The sequence below is a fragment of the Phacochoerus africanus genome, chromosome 1, assembly GCF_016906955.1.
Source record: "Phacochoerus africanus isolate WHEZ1 chromosome 1, ROS_Pafr_v1, whole genome shotgun sequence".
Lineage (NCBI taxonomy): Eukaryota > Metazoa > Chordata > Mammalia > Artiodactyla > Suidae > Phacochoerus > Phacochoerus africanus.
The window spans coordinates 114,359,258-114,377,999 of record NC_062544.1 but is presented as its reverse complement, the minus strand read 5'-3'; the positions used below and the strand labels follow the sequence as shown (position 1 = coordinate 114,377,999).

The window sequence follows — 18,742 nt, the reverse complement described above, 5'->3', positions numbered from 1 at the left end:
CAAAGTTAACATCACCAAGAATGGGACATGTTCCTCCTGCCACAGTGCGCTGAGGACACAGCCTTCATGTAATGTTCCTGCCCAAACTGTGATGCCTGAATCTAATAATGGCAAAGCATCAGACAAACCCAAATTGAGAGCTCTTCCATAAAACAACTGGCCTGGGAGTTCCCGTTGTGGCTCAATGGAAATGAACCTGACTAGTATCCATGAAGATGTGGGTTTGATCCCTGGCCTCACTCAGTGGGTTAAGGATCCGGCGTTGCCGTGAGCTGTGGTGTATAGGAAACAGAGGCAGCTCCATTTTGACCCCTAGCCTGTAAATGTCCTTATGCTGCAGATGCAGCCCTAAAAAGCACACACATGCACAAAACAAATAAATAAGATAAAACAACTGGCCTGTACCCTTCAGGAGTGGTGGGCAAAGGCTGAGGAATGCCTTCAGCTTAAAAGAGACAAAAGAGACTTGACAACAAAATGGAGGGTGTGACCCTGCACTGGATCCTGATCTGCTTTCTAGCATCTGCATCCCTCATGAGTGGACAGGGTTACTTGGAGTGATAACGATCATTACTTTCACCACAGCAGAGCTGCACTCCTCACATATATTCTCAGCTCATTTATAATATTCAGCCATAAGACATATATGGTATTTGGAGCCCAGACATGAGGAATGCTTGATTTGCTTTGTCAAGTCTGGGCTTAAGAACAGAATCACCAAGTGGGTCCCCACATGACTAAAAGTCCTGAGTTGATGGGGAGGGTCCCCTTTGAAATTCAATGTTGCAGTGATGGACGTAGATTGACCTGGGGGGGGGTGCATACATGACCCATATCAACCCGTTGTGAGTGGCCGCCCCCTGTAATGGGGCTGCGGTGGGTTGCTGTGGAGAGCTAGGAGACCCAGATCTGATGTAGCTGTGGCACAGACAATCAGAGTCCGGGGTGGGGGTGTGTGAATACAAAGTTTAATGAACTTGCCTGTGCATGCTTGAAGGTTGACCCACCTCAGTGATCATACCTCTTTAGGATGGACAGTCTGGGCCAGGGTGGTCAGCCCAGGTGAATGTGGGACATGCCCACTTTCAGCCTGTACCCCTCTAACTATACAGCCTTGAATAGTAAATAACATTAGTTCACACCATTTACTAGTGTCCCAGTAAATAACATTAGTTCACACCAGTCCCCCTAGGAGGTAAGACGGAGACCCCAGCCATGCTAGGACTAACAAGGATAAGAGGGGGAGGAGTCACTATCTAGAACATAGGAGGGAGATTTGGGGGCAAGAAGGGGTGATGTGGGGGCACCAGGGATGGGAGGAAGATTGAGGATGGTGGTCTAGTTCCCAGCCGGGCCCTGGCCTGGCCTGGCCTGGCAGGGAGTGGGGATGGGGATGGGACACCTCAGAGGCGAATCTCCAGCAGGTAGCGTAGGCGGCACTGGCTCTCCTGGTAGATGAGGTACTCGCTCTGGAAGAAGTTGGAGCTGCTGAACTCCGGGCAGGGCATGGGCCGGCCCTGGGGCACCACGACTCGCTGGCCATCCAGTTCCAGCTCAGTGTCCTGGGATGGATCTGCAGGGCACGGCAAGTGCCACGGATGACCCAAGGGTCACTGGTCCTTGGCTTTACCAGCTAGTCCTATCCTCTATGTTCTCCACTTCTGCCACAGGGAGTGCCTGCTCATTCCCACCTTGCCAGCCTCCAAACCACTGCATCAGCTGGGCCTTCTTCTTCTTCTTCTTCTTTTTTTTTTTTTTTTTTGCTTTTTAGGGCCATACCAATGGCACATGGAAATTCCCAGGCTAGGGACTGAATTGGACCTGCAGCTCCCAGCCTATGCCACAGCCTTAGCAAAGCAGGATCCAAGCTGCATCTGTGACCTACACCACAGCTCATGGCAATGCCAGATCCTTAGCCCCCTGAGTGAGGCTAGGGATTGAACCCGTGTCCTCATGGATACTAGTCAGATCCATAACTGCCGAGCCACAGTGAGAACTCCCCCGCTGGGACTTCTGCCTGGAATCTCCTCCCTCAATTCTCTGCCTGGGAAATTCCCACTCATCTTCCAATGCTCAGTCAATGATACCTCTTCTTTGAAGCTCTCCCGGATGCCCAGGAATGATTTGTTGAATCAGCAAATGTTTGTTGATTGACAAAGGGACAACTGCAGTGAGGAAGCCTGCTACTTTTTGTCCCTCTTCACAACCCCTTCCCTGCTCACCTCCTTCCCGAAAGCATCCTGCTCCATCTCAGCTCCACCTCTATTCTTAGGCCTGTCCAGATTCTTGGGACTCACCAGGCTCTGTGCGGCCTCGGGCAATGACACTGTCAAAGCCAGGGGGTGGATGCTTCAATCCTGGCTCGTCAATGGTGATGTGGTGCTCTTTGCCCAGTGCCACCTCACTCAGGAACATGTAGCCAATGTGATGGTTCCCGCAGGACATGCCAGTAACTGGGGGACACAGGGAGGCTCAGGGTAGGCAGATCTCCCCCCCGCCCCTCGCCTGACTCCCTGGGGCCCTCTCTGCAGCATTGTTATTTCCTGTGGATTTGATGCCCCATCCCAGACAAGTGTCCATTCTTCTTCCATCTTTCCTCCAACCATTTCCCCAGGCTCTTTTCCTGGCAGTGCTCCCTCCCACCTCTCTCCTCCACTCCTTGGCTCCCTGAGGCCAGTCCTCTGCTACCCTCACCAAGGTCAGTAATGACCTCCCAGTGACCACATCTGGGGTAAGGGCTTTTCTTCCTGGCCTGCTCTGCTGATTTTGCCTTTTGAAGGGCATCCTTCACCCCCTACCCTGGGACCCCCTTGCAATGGCTCTCCTGAGACTACCCACCCCTCCTTCTTAGGCTCCTCTGTCCTCCTAGTGGACCCCTTCATCTTGCGTAACCTTTAGCCCCAACTGTTTTTTTTCTCCCCACAACTGCAGCATATGGAAGTTCCTGGGCCAGGAATTGAACCCATGCTGCAGTTGCAGCAATGCTGGATCCTTAACCTGCTGTGCTGCAAGGGAGTCCAGCCCCATCTGCTCTTAGATGAATCCTCCAACCTTGCTTTCCTGGGTGGATGATGGTGGTGGCCTCCAATAATGGGGTCAACCTGGGCTGAGGATCCAGTATGGGGAAGTCATCCCTGGACAGAAACTTGGGGTCATTAGAGACACCCTCAACTCTTTCTTTTTCTTTTCTTCTTCTTTTTTTTTTTTTTTGTCACCCGCAGCGTATGGAATTCTGGGTCAGAGATCAGATCTGAGCCACAGTTGCAACCTAAGCTGCATTTTCGGCAACTCCAGATCCTTAACCCACTGCGCTGGGCCAGGGATCAAATCTGTGTCCTAGTGCTCCCAAGAGCCATCGATCATGTTGTGCCACAGAGGGAACTCCTCAACCCTTTCTCACAAGCTGCTCATCCCACTTCCCACAGTCCTTCTCAAGGGCGCCTGCATGAGAACACACACTTCTGCAGCCTCTGGCCTCTGCTCCCTCATCTTCCAAAGCTGCAGCCAGAGATCCTACTATACACATGTTCAACTATGCTTCCCATCATCTCTGAATAAGGCTCCCTGGATCTTCTGAGACCCCCAGCCTCCGCCCACACCAGGCATTTGCTCTAAGCTTTATTATCAGGAGGTGCTGTCCTGCTGCAGCCTTCTAGTCTTCGTACCAGCCCCCAGCTGTTTTACCTCAAAGGCTCCTCTTTTACCCCCTCCCGGGTCAGGCTGGCACACTTATCCTATCTGTGTCACCTTCTCCAGGAGCTGTCCTCGACCACTAGGGCCTCTTCTGAGTGCCCCCAATCCCCAGCATGACCTGGTAAGCACTCTCGTCAGTGACCCTTCAGAGGTTCCTCTCCTGGATCCACTGCAAGTTGGACATGCACCGGGCCCCATCCTCCTTAGTGCTCCTGTATCCACTCAGGGCGAGGCCCCAAGGGATGCCTTACCATAGCCAGCTGACTTGCTGTTCTCTGAGGCGAAGTAGATGCCCTTTCCAACACGGCCACCAGAATGTGGCATGATGCGGAGCCCGCTGGTGAGGATGGCGGCCACCACAGCCACGTTGGTGCCATGCCACAGTAGCTTCCGATTACTCAGCTTGGAGTGGGCCTGGAACCGATCTTCCTGGAGGGAAGGAGGTGGGAACTGGGAGAGTCATGCCCTGTAAACTCAGGTGCTTCTGTCTGCCATTAGAGGGTACAACCAAGGCCAAGGGCCCTCTGGCCACTGACACTCATGCATACATGCACAAGACGTAGGCCTGGTGGAAACTGGTCAGAGTTGTTCAGCCAACTCACTAAGGAGCTGATAAGCCTACGGGACAAGGTCATGATGGGGCAGGGGGAGGGGGGGGACTCTCCCTCACCTCCCCTCCTCGGTTCACTTTCCAAACATGTTGGAGAGCAGGGCACCTGTAGTTGTTGCCAGTCTGTTCTAAGTAGGTGTATATCACCTGCAGGGAGAGCAGAAGGTGGGTGCCAAGGGCAAGAGCCCTGTGGAAGAACTCCCACTGGTTCCCCCGCACCCCTGAGTCCCAGAGCACTCCTCAGGCCCTGGAAATAAAGGGACAGAAGGCCCAAGCCCACCTTGTACTCAGGCGCCTCTGGATCCAACAGTTGGAGCTGACACTTGAGAAGCTGATAATCTCGGTCCAGTGGGTGTGGCACCTCCTCCACTTTCTTTGTCTCCTCGGGGGCTGCCTGCAGGGTCTGGGCCAGCTCTATGTCCGCGAGCACCTAAGGTGACAGGCACTGGCAGTTGTCTGTCCCCCTGACCTGGGGCCTTCCCCACTCCCTCCCATGTTACTAGGACCATGGCCACCCCACCTGTCTGTCCATCTGCTCAGCCCCACCCCATCTATCTGTTTAGCCTTCTCCTCCCCTGTCCTTCAGCCTGCCCAATGCAGTCCATCTATCTGTCCCCCATCTCCCTTGCTCAGTCTGTCTATCTGGTACCCCCACTGCCTGCCCACCTGCCCACCCTCACCAGCAGCATGTCCTTCTTGGCCTGCAGAAGCTCAGGGGAATTGATGGGCAGAGGCCGGTTGCGGCCAAAGTTGTGGGGAATGACGGTGTAAAAGTGGGAGGACAGCTCCTCCAGGCTGAGGCCACTGTGTGCAGGGGCTTTCAGGGCCACCTCCAGCGCCTCCAAGGCCTCAAAGCCCCGGGCAATCTGCTGCTTGCTCAACTTTCCCAAGGGCATCTTCTTCACATCTAGAGGGATGTAGAGATTCAAAACACAGCCCTGCCACCCCTGGGCCCCTGCTACCCTGCCTGGCCCCTCCCCCCTCACCGAGGTTCATGAGGGTCATGGCATTCTTGAACATGTCCTTGCTGAAGATGTTGGTGATGAGCTTCTGTGTGGCTGCATCCAGGGAGCAGGGCTGCACCTGCTGAACCACAGTCCTCACTGGGCCTCCGTCTACCTAGGGGTAGAGGGCACGTGTGGGCAGGAGCGGCTGGGCAGGGCACCCGCACCTGAAGCGTGGCCTGGCATTTGACAGAGACTAGCCAGACTGAGGCCAGAGCTGGGAGGCTTGTGCCTGAGGCTGCATGGCTGGGCAGTGGCAGAGCCCAATCAGCTGGGTCTTGCTGTTTAGCCCCACCCTTGGCCCAGGCCCTCCCTCTCTCCCTGGCCACTTCACCTTCACCACGGCTTCCTGGACCTTGTCCTCTCTCTGTACATCAATAAGTGTGTACTTGCCCGGGTGGGCCACAAAGTATTCCCTCTCTGCCCAGCTGTTCTTAGTCTTGTCCCGAAATTTCTTCTCAAAGTCTTTCTTTGCATCCTCCAGTGACACGAAGTGGCTGAGCTTCGACTGGCCCACCTCTCCCTGCAAGTAACAGCTTTCAGGGGTGTGCCCACCCCAGTGCCCACCGTCAGTATTTGCTGGCCTCTGTTGTGCAGGCCCTGTGGACAACAGAGGTAGGGAGGGGGCAGCTGTGGCCTTTGGGCCTGAGTAAGCTGTAGAGACCCCAGGGGGCAAGGGGTGTGCACTGAGCATGGAGAGGTGTGGAGGAGGCAGGCACAGGTTGGGCGGGTGGCACTCACCACACGGCCCCAGCGGTTCCAGCAGATGAAGCGGTCACCCTCTTCCAGCAGCTGGATGATGTAGAACTTGTTGTTGTTACTCCCGATGTTGGTCTGGTTCAGGGTGCAGTCGTAGTCTTCATGCACCTGTGGCCCAAGAGGGTGTTGTGTGTGGGGGTGTCAAGCTGGCTTAGGTCACCTTCGAGTGGGATGGGGTACCTGGCTGCATGCTGACAGGAGTCAGACTACACTGGGGTGTCAGAAGACGTCTTATCTAAGAACATTGCCTTAGTGTGGTAGCGGAAGGCTTGAGAAGCTCAAGGGCCTGCCCTGGGGTCTGAAGAGTAGACATGACCCATCTAGATCTGATGGGATATAGCCTTTCAGAGCCTTGAGTTACATGGCCAGAACCAAGCAGGAGGGGAGAGGTCTGAATATATTTGTACGCAGGAGAGAGGAGGTGCCGGGACTGGCCAGGAACCACAGCTTACCTTGGTCCCGGGGTTGTGGCTGAGTGGGCACAGGGGGTCCACTTGGATGATGAGCTTCTCTGTGGGTGCAGCTCTGAGGGCCTCAGCAGTGGAGCGGAAACTGTCCTCCTCTTCTGCCCCCTGCCTCCCCTTCTTCTTCTCAGGGCCCTCACGTTGCACCCCAGGCTTGCGCTTTGGAGCCATGGCTATTCCGGGACACAGAGAGGGCCCTCAGTCCTCTGCGGCCTTTGCACCCCACCTAGCTGGAATAGCACCAGCTTGCCCCACCCTGAGTTTGCCCTTTGGTGACCTCCCACTGCTTGCCCCCGCCCCCTGTGCCTCAATTTCCCCACTCCCAGATCCAACCAAAACCAGCTCTCTGCACCCTAGAAACGCCCCTTTTTCCAGTCACAGAGACCAGGGCAGTCCTGTGACCAGACTGGGCAGTCTGGTCAAGGAAGAGGAGCTCTCCATCCTCTCTAGCTCTCCCGTGTGTCCTGAGGTGAAAGGAAAGTGAAACAAGAATCTCCCCACTCCAACCTTTGGGCTCCTCCCCCCCTCCTCCCCCAGCACTCTGTTCCTCCCCCCTCTCAGCTAACTTGGGCCTGGCAGGGTTGCTGGGCTGAGTCATCCAGCTATGGAGGAGAGTGGGCAGTGGCTCCTGGGGGCAGCACTCCTGAGGCCAGATCTGTCCCTCCAGAGCTTGGAACGTAGTGGTGCAGAAACCCTCCCCAGCAGGCTCAAGAGTTCTGAGGTACCAGTCAGTGCTGGACCATGGGTTCGAACTGCCAGAGAGCAAGAGCCAGTCACATTTAACCTGCCCTGCCCTGCCCTGGGGAAGGCTGTGGGCAGGGCCATAGGGCACTCACCTAAGAGAAGCAGGGACCTGGGAAAGGTGGCTGCCACTGGGTGGGTACCTCCCAGACAGTGCTGGTCCTAGCAACCCTCTGTAAGCTTTAGTGAAGCAGAGAAAGAACTTGGGATGAGTAGGATTCCAGCTATTTGGCCCCCGGTCGGGTGAGTCAGAGGCTGGGCAGGACGAGGGCAGCCTGTCCCATGGATGGGTGGACACTTGATCAGACACAGCCAAGGCCCAGGGGTCTGGTGCGCCCTTAGCGCTGCTCATCTGGCCTGAGGCAGGCAATATGTCTCCACCGGTTGTCTACGGGCCTTGGGCCCAGGTGCAGTCACTGCTTCTCTCACCCCGGAGCTACCTGTATCCCTCCCCCCCCCGCCCGGTTATTTAGTGCCAGACTGGTTCACCCTGGTACCCGCCCCTGACAGGGAGGAGTCACACTCCAGGGAAAGGAACCCCGTATCTCTGGCGCCTCCTACTGTCCAAGAGGTGCAAACACTGAGAAGGCGTCTGGGTCCGACCACTCCTTAGACGTCAGCCAGCAGCAGGGCGCACGCGCCATAGCCTTGGGCCGGAAACGCCAAGGAGAGGTTTGCTTCCTACAGGAGCCTGGAGTGGGAGCCTATAGGAGCCCTAGGAGGCGTGGCCATAGGAGTTCATCCAATGGGAGCTTGGAGGCGTGACAGAACCAATCGAAGGACCCAGCGGAGCCGTGGGAGGCGGGGCCCACCGAGCGGTGGTAGCCTATCCGCGTGTGGAGTCTTGCGGACGCCCGGGTTTAGCCGCCACGTGAGTTCCTCGGTGTTAGCTGCAAGGCACAGTGGGCGGCATGTCGGCGACCGTGGCGGCTCGAAAGCGGAGAAAGTCAGCCTCAGGAGCCGGGGCTGGTGCGGGGGCCGGCAAGCGGCGGCGAAAGGTGGGCGTGGCGCTTTGGCGGGCCGAGGTCAATCCCGCTACAGGGACCATCATCCCATCCTGGGGACCCGGTGGGACCCCACCTGGAGTCAGCTTCGTTCCTCATTCCGTGCGCCAGATACTGAAAAGCCTTTCCCAGTGGCTCTTGAGGGACCGTAAGGGCCCTTGGTCAGTGCCAGGGTGGTCGGGACCCCTGACCAAAGAAAGTATTAAATAATTCCTAGGGCGACTCTTCTGGGGACAAGGGCAAGTTCAAGAGTGGCGGCAAGATGAATGAGGAAATATCCAGTGACTCGGAAAATGAAAGGTGAGTTTTTTCCCACCTAGTGGAAAGAAACACTGGCGTCCATGGTGTATGGAAGGAGTACTCAGAAAGTAATGGCAGAGCTGAGTCTAGAACCCAAGACTCTGGCTCTTGTTTCTCTGATCTTGGCTCTTTGCTCCAGTTTCTGACCCTGAGAACTCTCATCTTCCCTGCAGGGTCTCTGTGTGGGGAGGATTTTCAGTCCCAATGAGAGACCAATGAGATATTCCTGGCTCATGGCAGGGAGCTGAATTCCAGGCAAAGAAAGAGTGATGCAAGAAATGCTTGCTAACTCTTCATTCTGCTCTCCCACAACTTCACAATTACTGAGAGTTTCCCCCTAACTCTCAACATATGCCATGTGCTGGCTTCACTGTTGAGGGAACAGAGATGAGAAGGCAGGTGAAGACAGAATCTGTTGTGAGGGATGTGTATCTTAGAGCTGTGTGTTCTGGGAACAGAGGAGGGGATGTTTAAGATCTGGAGAGATGAGGAGTCGTCCCTCATGGAGAGGTAGGGAAGGCATTCAGGGATCAGAGAAAAGTCTGGGGTTAAGCGGGCCAAATGGGAGCTGAAGAAGATAGAAGGGCAGGTGGTGGCTGAACCCAGAGTGTGGAGAGCTTTGAGTCGCTCCTTTATTCTGCAGGTGACTGGAATGGAGCATGTTGTAGAGTTCAAAGGGAGCTTGCAAAGTGTCAGGCCTGACTCTGTGGAATGGAAACTGTCATACCAGGTAATCTTGGTGCCTTCCTTAAGAGTCAGCTTTAGAAATTCTCCTTCTAAAATTGGGTACATGGGAGTTCCTGTCATGGCTCAGCAGGTTAAGAGCCCAACATAGTCTCCGTGAGGATGCAAGTTTGATCCCTGGCCTCAATCAGTGGGTTAAACATCTGGTATTGCTGCAAGCTGTGGCGTAGGTCCCAGATTCAGCTTGGTTTAGTGGCTATGGAGTAGGCCAGCGGCTGCAGCTACAATTTGAACCCTAGCCCAGGAACTTCCATATGCTGCAGCCAGGTGTGGCCCTAAAAAGACAAAAAAATTGGGTACATGTTGGCCTTAACTTGCTTACAGAAGAATTTAGTATACTTTTTGTAGTCCTAATGTTACTGGGATGAGTGTGTGCCCAGCCCTGTGCTAAGCACTTTTAAATATTTTAAAAATGTGTTGTGAAATGTATTAGCTACAGAAGAGTTAATGAAATGTAATTGTACCATAGAGAGTAATGATGAAATGATGAACCTCTGTGCACCCACCAGAGCTATACCTTTTTTTTTGTCTTTTTGCCATTTTCTTGGGCCGCTCCCGTGACATATGGAGGTTCCCAGGCTAGGGGCCTAATTGGAGCTGTAGCCGCTGGCCTACACCACAGCCACGTCAACATGGGATCCGAGCCGTGTCTTCGACCTACACCAGAGCTCATGGCAACGCTGGATCCTTAACCCACTGAGCAAGGCCAGGGATCGAACCCGCAACCTCATGGTTCCTAGTCAGATTCGTTAACCACTGTGCCACAACAGGAACTCCCAGAGCTATACTTTTTGCAGAAACTTAGAAGCCCTAGCTGCCAATCCAGACTAGAATTAATCATCTCTTTGGTTTCCTTTCTTTTTCTTTTTTTTTCATTTTCTCATTCAGGTATAATTTATATACGGTAATCTTCACCTTTTTTAGTGTACAGTTCTGTGAGTTGTGACAGACGCATATAGTCAAGTGACTGCCACCACTATGAAGAGTTTACCACCCTCCAAAAATTCTCCTCTGCTCCTGTGTAGTCAGTTTCTCCCCATCTCCCAGCCCCTGGTAACTGCTCTCCTTAGAGTTTTGCCTTTTTTAGAATGTCATATAAGTGAAATCATAACAGTGTATATATTTCCCTTGGTTTTCTTTCTTTCTTTCTTTCTTTTTTGTCTTTTTGCCATTTCTTTGGCCGCTCCCGTGGCATATGGAGGTTCCCAGGCTAGGGGTCTAATCGGAGCTGTAGCCACTGCGCTACGCCAAAACCACAGCAACGCGGGATCCGAGCCACGTCTCAACCTACACCACAGCTCACAGCAACGTCGGATCCTTAACCCACTGAGCAAGGCCAGAGATCGAACCTGCAACCTCATGGTTCCTAGTCGGATTCGTTAACCACTGAGCCACGACGGGAACTCCTCCCTTGGTTTTCTTTAGAGTTCTGTCTCCCATGTGTGAACCCCTAAACAATGATTGATTAATTTGGGTAAACTGAGTAGAAGTTCTGACCTTGGCGTATAAGGGAAAGGCAGCACCACTTCTGTTGGCTGATGACTTGCTAGGTGCTAGGTGCTAAATCTGTTTCAGTGGCATGGTCAGGACCTGGCTTCCTTGTGAGTTTCCAAGGTTCCTTCTGGGGAAGTTGTGGCAAGGTCATGAATAAGTCTGGAGAACAGCACAAAGTCAAGCCAAGACCACTTAAGCTTCACCAGGCATCCCATCCTCAGGGCAGAGGGGAGCCATGGCAGTGAGGATGGGGTGATGATAGTCCAAACATGTCTTCCTCCTGGTTCCTTGCATTGGATCTGGGCTGGCTACTCCCCTGTGTTTTGGGGTGGTTGTTCTGAGATGTACTTTTTGTGTTTTCCAGGTTGGATCTTCTCTTTCCTATCTCCTATGCCTTCCTTATTCTTAGTGTACTTTGTTATTTAGGGATCAGATCTGCCATTCTTAAAAGGAGGAGAAAGGACCAATTCTATGGCACTTTGTACATCTGAAAATATCACCACTCATCATAGATAGTTTAACTGGCATGCCCCTCCAAGATTTAGCATTTTGGGATGAATTTTATGTATGTGGCTCTTCTGTTTCCTGCTGTCTGAAGTCATTTTGATTCCTGGCCCTTTGTACATGACCTGATTTTTCTTGCAAGCCCATAGAACATCTTTTCCCCTCCAGAGTTGAGAGATTTCACAGTGACCTCTTTGGGCTTGGGGTCTGTTTTCACCATTATCTTGGGCCTTGGGTGGGCCCTTTCAGTTTGGTAAATCACATCTTTCAATTTTCTGCATGGGCAACCATTGGCCGGAGGCTGTCAGGGATGGGGACAGGTGAGTGGCCAGAGGAGCTGGCTGAGCCCCTTCAAACCCAGCCCCCTCCTGCCCACAGCATAGCTCCCAGGAAGACTGAGGAGGAGGAGGAGGAGGAAGAGTTGGAAGAGACTGCGCAGGAGAAGAAGTTGCGCTTGGCCAAGCTTTATCTTGAGCAGCTCAAGCAGCAAGGTGAGCTTGTGGCCTTGGGCAGGTGAGGAGTAGAGCCTGTGCCTGAGTCTGCCTGCTGTGGCCCTAGACACCTGGTGGGTGACTGATGCAGGTGCCCAGTGGGTTGCTGGGGCTGCTAGTGCTGGCTGCCCTGTGGGAATGTGGGCAAGAGCTCTGATGGGCCTCCTGGGATGGGCCAGGCCTTTAGGGGGTTTTAGACTGATCTGATAAGGGCAGGGGATGGGCAGAAGGAGACCAACCAGCCCTCCTTTCCCTTTGCCTGAGGGGGCTGAACTTTCATGGTACACAGCCCAAGTGTTGAGGGGCCAGGACTGAGGTAGTGGGTGGGGATGGGAAGGGAAAAGTGGGGTCTTGGTCTAGGTTTACTTGGCCTGATTTGTCATACACAGAGGAGGAGAAGGCTGAGGCCCGTGAATTTGAGGAGGACCAGGTGGCGGGAAAACTGAAGGAGGACGTGGTGAGTGTGGAGGTGGGTGGTGGGAGGAAAGGGATGGGGCGGGTTCTGCTCCTGGGATCTCATCCATCTCCTCTCCGTGCAGCTCGAGCAGAGGGGCAGGCTGCAGAAGTCGGTGGCAAAGGAGGTGAGTGGCAGGGCACTTTGGCTTCAGATTAGAGAATCACCTGGGTTGTTGGGCAGATGGCCTGACTGGGAGTCAGGCTGAGGGGTTTTTGCTGTGGAATGTGGCTGTACTTGGGCATACAGGGTTAAGTAAGGGTTTGGTTCTTGCAACCCTGGGTCCCCTTCTTCTTCTCTGGGTAAGGTGGTGGGAAAGGATGGCATGGGAAAGGATGGCGTGTGTGGAGGGGGCCTTCCTGCCCCCAGTTGCAATGACCCCGCTCCTGCTTGCCTAGATCCAGGCCCCAGCCCCAGCTGACATCCGAATCTTACGGGGCCACCAGCTTTCCATCACATGTTTGGTTATCACCCCTGACGACCTGGCCATCTTTTCTGCCGCCAAAGACTGCACCATTATTAAGTGTGAGTGCCTGGGTGGGGTGCAGCCCCCAGGGGTCATTGTAGAGAGCTGGTCTGGAGAGGAGAGAATAATCAGGGCAGAGTTAGATCTGATAGGGGAAGTTTCTGGAGGCAGGCTTGCTCCCTAAGGGGTGTCTTCTGGGTGACAGTGAAAGCTGCCCAGGAATGGAGCTTCTGAGCTCCCTGTCACTGTCATCAGAGATGATGAAGGAGAAGCAATGTGATTTAATGGGAATTGATGTTGCAGGTGGCCACCTGGGCTGGAGGACACTTGAGGCTCTGCACAGTCCTCTTGGGTTCCCTGGCTTGGCCTGCTGAGTGCTGTCCTTATCCACCCACAGTAGTAGAAGCCAGAACTCGCACCATCAGTCCCAAAGCCTTTTCGCGTTCCTTCTCTTCTGGTTTCATGGCTGCCCTTTGGAAGTATTGTCACCACTGAACAGATGAGGAAACTGAGATGACTTGTCCAGGGGCTCAACAGTAGCTGAGCCAGATCTTCTGACCTGAGGCCAGGACTTTTTCCATAGCCCCATGCTGCCCTTGAGGGGGCTTGCCATTGCAGTCCTACCCCCTAGTCCAGTAGTGTCTCTCCTCCCCCTTGGTGTCAGGGAGCGTGGAGAGTGGACGGAAGCTTCATGTCATCCCTCGAGCCAAGAAGGGTGCTGAGGGGCAGCCCCCCGGCCACAGCAGCCACATCCTTTGCATGGCCATCTCTTCTGATGGCAAGTACCTGGTAAGGCAGGGTTGGCCCCGAGGGTGGGTGAGAAGTCAGGGCACCCAGTGAGTGCCTGTGGCCATTGTCTTCATCCCCAAAGGCCTCAGGTGACCGCAGCAAGCTCATTCTCATCTGGGAGGCGCAGAGCTGCCAGCACCTGTACACCTTCACGGGACACCGGGACGCCGTGTCGGTGAGGAGCTGGGCCTCCTTCGTGGACATTTCTTGAGCACCTGAGTGGGCCAGGCATGGTGCTGGGCTCTGGGGGCTGGGGTGAATGAGGCAGAGGGTCCCAGGCGTCAGGGAACCTGCCCTTTGGTATAAAGGACAGAAACAAGATGAAGTGATAGGGGAGAGCTGGCGGAGACCGAGTGGGCTGGCTTAGGGAGAGGGAGGCTTCTGAGAAGTCTGCAACTGCTCGGGGGCAGGCAAGTGTGCCCTGGCTCTACGTAGAACCCCCACAGAGCACTGGCAAGGGGGGCTGGCGCCCTGTGCCATGTGACTTGTTTTTCAGGACATCCTCCCTGGGCCTGACCTGTCTCGCCCGCGCGCCAGGTCTGCTCTTGTCCTCTTTCCATGCACCCTTAGGGGCTGGCGTTCCGTAGAGGCACCCACCAGCTCTACAGCACGTCCCATGACCGCTCCGTGAAGGTGTGGAATGTGGCAGAGAACTCCTACGTGGAGACACTGTGAGTGTGCGTGGGGAGAGGGCACGCAACGTACCTGTGCTCGTACATGGGTAAGTCCATTCTCCCTCTGTCTCCTGCTCCAGCTTCGGGCACCAGGATGCTGTGGCTGCACTGGATGCCCTGAGCAGGGAGTGCTGCGTGACAGCGGGGGGCCGGGACGGGACTGTGCGTGTGTGGAAGATCCCTGAGGAGTCTCAGCTTGTCTTCTACGGCCACCAGTAAGGCAGCCTGTTGCACCAGGTGGGGGCTGCCAGGGCTGAGGGTGAGGCTAGGTCATGTCCCTCATGGCTCCTTTCTCTAGGGGCTCCATCGACAGCATCCAGCTCATCAACGAGGAGCACATGGTGTCAGGTGCCGATGATGGGTAAGAGCTGCCTTTGGGATGTCTCCCGCTGCTGCCTTGGACCTGCCTCAGAGGATCCCCTCTGCTCAGAAGCTGTTGTAACTCCTCTCCATAGATGACACTGAGGCAGAGAGCTCAGGTGACCTTATCTGCCCTGCTTCCTGTCCACAGCTCTGTGGCCTTGTGGGGCCTCTCCAAGAAGCGGCCGCTTGCCCTGCAGCGTGAGGCCCATGGGCTGCGGGGGGAGCAGGGCTTGGAGCAGCCCTTCTGGGTGTTGTCAGTGGCGGCCCTGCTCAATACAGACCTCATAGCCACAGGTGGGTGCCCGGTGCGGCAGAGAGGAGGGGGATCACATGGGGGGGCTGGTGAGGGGTTGCTCACTATTTCCCTGCATCCCAGGCTCCCACAACAACTCTGTGCGGCTCTGGCAGTGCGGGGAGGGCTTCCGGCAGCTTGACCTTCTCTGTGACATCCCCTTGGTGAGTGAGGTTTGGATACCCAGCCTGTCTTTACTACACTCCCCAAGGCCCCTTGCAGTCTTCCTGCCAGAAGGGCAACTCCTCAGAGCAGGGCCAACTATGACTTCTTTTTGTAGCCTCAGCTCCTAGCATAGGGCCTGCAGGACCCCTCCCTTCCTCCTCTTCCTTCTGCTCCTCCTCCACTCCCCTTCCTGCCCTAGGCCTTGCCCTGGGTACTGGGGTACAAGGCAGGAAACAGTGTGGGCAAAGGCATGAAGGGCTGGCGCTGAGATCACTTCTACATGGCTGCTGCCAGATTGAATGCCAGGCTAGAGTGTGTGGCCTTGGGGCAACCTAGGGCAGAGTGGCAGGATCTGTCATTGACATTTAGTGACAGTGCAGGGCTTGAGTCAGCAGTGCTGGTCAGGGGGTCTCCAGGGCCAGGAGCCAGGCCACACTTGGCATACTGTCTCCTTAATTCCCACAGCCTCACCACAAGGCTCACACTCTACCTCCTTCAGCTCATAGATGTGGAGGCTGAGACCCTGATGGGTAGAGGGCTGGCCCAGGTGGCAGGAGGCAGGGCAGGGATTTAACCCAGGCTGGGCCTTTGTGTTCCTGGAGCTGTGGTTTTGGTGTGGGGTGTCTGTTCCCACATATTACTGCATTGTCCTTCTCTTCTCAGGTGGGCTTTATCAATAGTCTCAAGTTCTCCAGTGCTGGGGACTTCCTGGTGGCCGGGGTGGGGCAGGAGCACAGGTATGAGGCACCCCTGGAGGGTGGGCAGGTGACACTGGCTGGGTGGGAATGGAGGTGGATACAGGGTGGGGCTGGGCCTGAACTCAGCTGCTTCTCTCACCCCTGCAGGCTTGGCCGGTGGTGGCGGATCAAAGAGGCCCGGAACTCTGTCTGCATCATCCCTCTCCACAGGGCCCCCAGGCCCCCGGCTGCTGGCTCCTGACACTCTCATCCTCTTTATTTAACTTCTTCCCAGGCCATCCCCTGCCTTTGTATTAAAAGCCTCCTCTTTTGGGCCCTGTCTCCTCCAACTTTTTGGGTGGGGAGGGCAGGGGATGGTTTGGTAAAGGCCCGGGGGCTTTATATCCTGTCCTGGGAACTTGAGCCTGGAGTCCTCAACCAGCTTCTGGCTCCTGGACCCTGAGCATCCTCTGTGACCAGCCTCCCACTTGCTGCTCTGGGCTGGTGGGGGTCAGAAGTTGTGGCTGTCCAGTTGAGTGTGAGGGCTGACTGTGGGGTCTGAGAACTGAAATGAATTAGGCAGCTAGGCCTACAAGGCAGGCTGACCTGTTGTACCCAGGCCAGAGCAGGAAGCTTTAGGAGTCAGACTGCCTTGAGGTGGAGGCTGGGGTGGAGGTGGGATCCAACTTTGCTCACTGTTTGGCGACTAGGGTCAGAGTTGGGAATAGCTCTGCCCTTTGGTCCAGGTGGCAGCCAGGCTGCAGGACTCCTCCCAAGTAAACATGTCAAAGGAATGTTCATTCTGATTTCACCACTTGGATGATTTGCTCCTGCCATGGGGTGAAGTAAAAAGGGCGGAAAGACGGACTGGAGGGCAGAAGTGCAGTGCAGTCTCCTCTCCTCAGTGGAAAGTGAGCAGAGGATGTTAAGGGCTCAGCTCTAACTTTTCCCTTCATGCCTTGTGTCCAACAGCTGAGCCTGTGGTTCTGAGGGGCAGTGAGCATGGTCCCCTCCGGGGAGGAAGCTACAGGTGTCCCCTGCTCTTTAGGCCTCTTCCTTAGACATGCTTGCTCCTGCCTTCATTCTCTTGGGCCAGAAAGGTCAGGTTCAGATTGAACCCCTGAAAATCCTATTATGGATCAGAGGGTGTTGCTAGAATTCACTCCTACATGTCCTGCCTTAAACTGAACTCAGTGACAGCATAAGCATACTTCCTGCATAGCGCTGCAAGTAACAAGGAAATGCCTCTTAACACACGAACCCCTTTTCTATGAGCACATTCCCAGGAAGAAATGAAAGTTTGAAAATAAATGTGCTTGGCATAAAAATATAGATACGTGGAATAGGATAGAAAGCCCAAAATTAGTTGACCATAGGTGCCTGGGTTTAATCTATGAGAAAGGATGCAAGGATATATAATGGGGAAAAGATAGAGAGTCTCTTCAATAACTGGTGTGGGGAGTTCCCATTGTGGTGCAGCAGAAATGAATCTGACTAGTATCCATGAAGATGTGGGTTCAGATTCCCTGGCCTTGCTCAGTGGGTTAAGGATCTGGCATTGCTGTGAGCTGTGGTATAGGTCACAGATGTGGCTCTTATCCTGCATTGCTTTGGCTGTGGTGTAGGCTGGCAGCTGTAGCTCTGATTCGACCCCTAGCTTGGGAACTTCCATATGCTATGGGTGTGGCCCTAAAAAGCAAACACACACACACACAAACCAAACTGCTCTTAGGAAAACTGGACAGCTACCTATAAAATAATGAAATTAGAACACTAACACCATACACAAAAATAAAATGGATTAAAGACCTAAACATAAGTCCAGATACTATAAAACTTTTAGAGGAAAACATAAGCAGAACACTCTTTGGTATAAATTGCAGCAGTATCTTTTTGGACCCACCTCCCAGAGTAATGAAAATTAAAAAAAAAAAAAAAAAAAGGGACCTAATTAAAAGCTTTTGCACAGTAAAGGAAACCATTGAAAAAAAAAATTGAAAAGACAACCCATGGAATGGGAGAACATTTCTGCAGAGGAAGTGACCAATAAGAGATTAATCTCCAAAATATGCAAATATCTCATACAGCTTTATGTATATATAAAAGCCCAATCAAAAGATGGTCACAAGATCTAGGGAGTTCCTGCTGTGGTGCAGCAGGTTAAGGAACTGGCATTATCTCTGTGGTGGTGTGGGTTCAGTTCCTGGCCCAGTGCCCTAGGTGAAGGATCCGGCGCTGCAGCTGTGTTGTAGGTCACAGCTGTGGTTTGGATTTGATCCATGGCTGGGAAACTCCCACATGCTGCAGATGTGGCCAAAAAAGAAAGACAAAAAACGATCTAAATAGACATTTCTCCAAAGAAGACAGATGGCCAAAAATGCACATGAAAGGATGCTCAACATTATTATTTTTTGGCCGCACCCATGGTATGCAGAAGTTCCCAGGCCAGGGATTGAACCTGTGTCATAGCAGCCATGTGAGCCACTGCAGCAATAAGTGCCACTTTCTTAACCCACTGAGCCACCGGGAATTCCTCAATATCACTAATTATTAGAGAGATGCAAATCAGAACTAGAATGAGGTGTCACTTTACACCAGTCAGAATCTGTCCCCCCAACTCTGATGTCTTCATCAGAGTTGATCACTGCTGATTTTTGTGGATATCTTCCTAATTTCAACCACCTTTTAAAATAATGCCTTTACAAGACAATGTATATAAATATATGCTTATATTGAGTTCACATTGATTTTATGAACTTGCTGATCTTGCTAAATGCTTTTTTTTTTCTTTTTGCCTTTTCTAGGGCATATGGAGATTCCCAGGCTAGGGGTCTAATCAGAGCTGTAGCCACTGGCCTATGCCAGAACCACAGCAACGTGGGATCCGAGCCATGTCTGCAACCTACACCACAGCTCACAGCAACACCAGATCCTTAACCCACTGAGAAAGGTCAGGGATCGAACCTGCAACCTCATGGTTCCTAGTCGGATTCATTAACCACTGAGCCATGACGGGAACTCCCAGATCTTGCTAAATTTTGTATACTCTTCTAT

At 53.7% G+C, this 18,742-nt stretch overlaps 2 protein-coding genes across 5 annotated transcripts; one reads left to right on the top strand and one right to left on the bottom strand.

The window, feature by feature from the left end:
* Positions 1-946: 946 nt before the first annotated feature.
* On the bottom strand, positions 947-7,548 carry PARP3 (poly(ADP-ribose) polymerase family member 3). 4 transcript variants are annotated; one of them, XM_047775670.1, is made up of 11 exons: positions 7,367-7,547; positions 6,519-6,703; positions 6,049-6,174; positions 5,642-5,830; positions 5,290-5,422; positions 4,984-5,210; positions 4,584-4,733; positions 4,364-4,450; positions 3,945-4,122; positions 2,298-2,453; positions 947-1,573 (listed from the first exon to the last, which is right to left on the bottom strand). In XM_047775670.1, exons 2-11 carry the CDS (start codon positions 6,699-6,701, stop codon positions 1,404-1,406), a joined length of 1,599 nt encoding a protein of 532 aa, XP_047631626.1. In that variant the 5' UTR covers positions 6,702-6,703; positions 7,367-7,547; the 3' UTR covers positions 947-1,403. The 4 variants fall into 4 exon arrangements, with proteins under 4 accessions (XP_047631626.1, XP_047631637.1, XP_047631646.1 ...); XM_047775681.1 differs by lacking the exon at positions 7,367-7,547 and adding an exon at positions 6,916-7,012; XM_047775690.1 differs by lacking the exon at positions 5,642-5,830 and having other exon boundaries at positions 7,367-7,548.
* A 557-nt stretch (positions 7,549-8,105) lies between these two features.
* Positions 8,106-16,022, top strand: RRP9 (ribosomal RNA processing 9, U3 small nucleolar RNA binding protein). Its single transcript, XM_047775702.1, has 15 exons — positions 8,106-8,269; positions 8,493-8,575; positions 11,696-11,808; positions 12,198-12,265; positions 12,348-12,389; positions 12,661-12,787; positions 13,393-13,517; positions 13,600-13,692; positions 14,088-14,188; positions 14,272-14,406; positions 14,490-14,552; positions 14,703-14,848; positions 14,931-15,010; positions 15,675-15,748; positions 15,857-16,022. Exons 1-15 carry the CDS (start codon positions 8,183-8,185, stop codon positions 15,948-15,950), a joined length of 1,431 nt encoding a protein of 476 aa, XP_047631658.1. The 5' UTR covers positions 8,106-8,182; the 3' UTR covers positions 15,951-16,022.
* Positions 16,023-18,742: the final 2,720 nt, after the last annotated feature.

What these genes read in the sequence shown, in the direction of transcription:
- RRP9 (XM_047775702.1), top strand. Translation starts at nt 8,183, where the DNA reads ATGTCGGCGACCGTGGCGGCTCGAAAGCGGAGAAAGTCAGCCTCAGGA. An exon ending in CTTGTCTTCTACGGCCACCA is followed by an intron (nt 14,407 to 14,489) that starts GTAAGGCAGCCT and finishes TCCTTTCTCTAG; the next exon opens with GGGCTCCATCGACAGCATCC. An exon ending in GGGGTGGGGCAGGAGCACAG is followed by an intron (nt 15,749 to 15,856) that starts GTATGAGGCACC and finishes TCACCCCTGCAG; the next exon opens with GCTTGGCCGGTGGTGGCGGA.
- PARP3 (XM_047775670.1), bottom strand. Translation starts at nt 6,701, where the DNA reads ATGGCTCCAAAGCGCAAGCCTGGGGTGCAACGTGAGGGCCCTGAGAAG. An exon ending in GCCACAACCCCGGGACCAAG is followed by an intron (nt 6,175 to 6,518) that starts GTAAGCTGTGGT and finishes CTTGGGCCACAG; the next exon opens with GTGCATGAAGACTACGACTG. An exon ending in TCCAGGAAGCCGTGGTGAAG is followed by an intron (nt 5,423 to 5,641) that starts GTGAAGTGGCCA and finishes CTCTACCCCTAG; the next exon opens with GTAGACGGAGGCCCAGTGAG.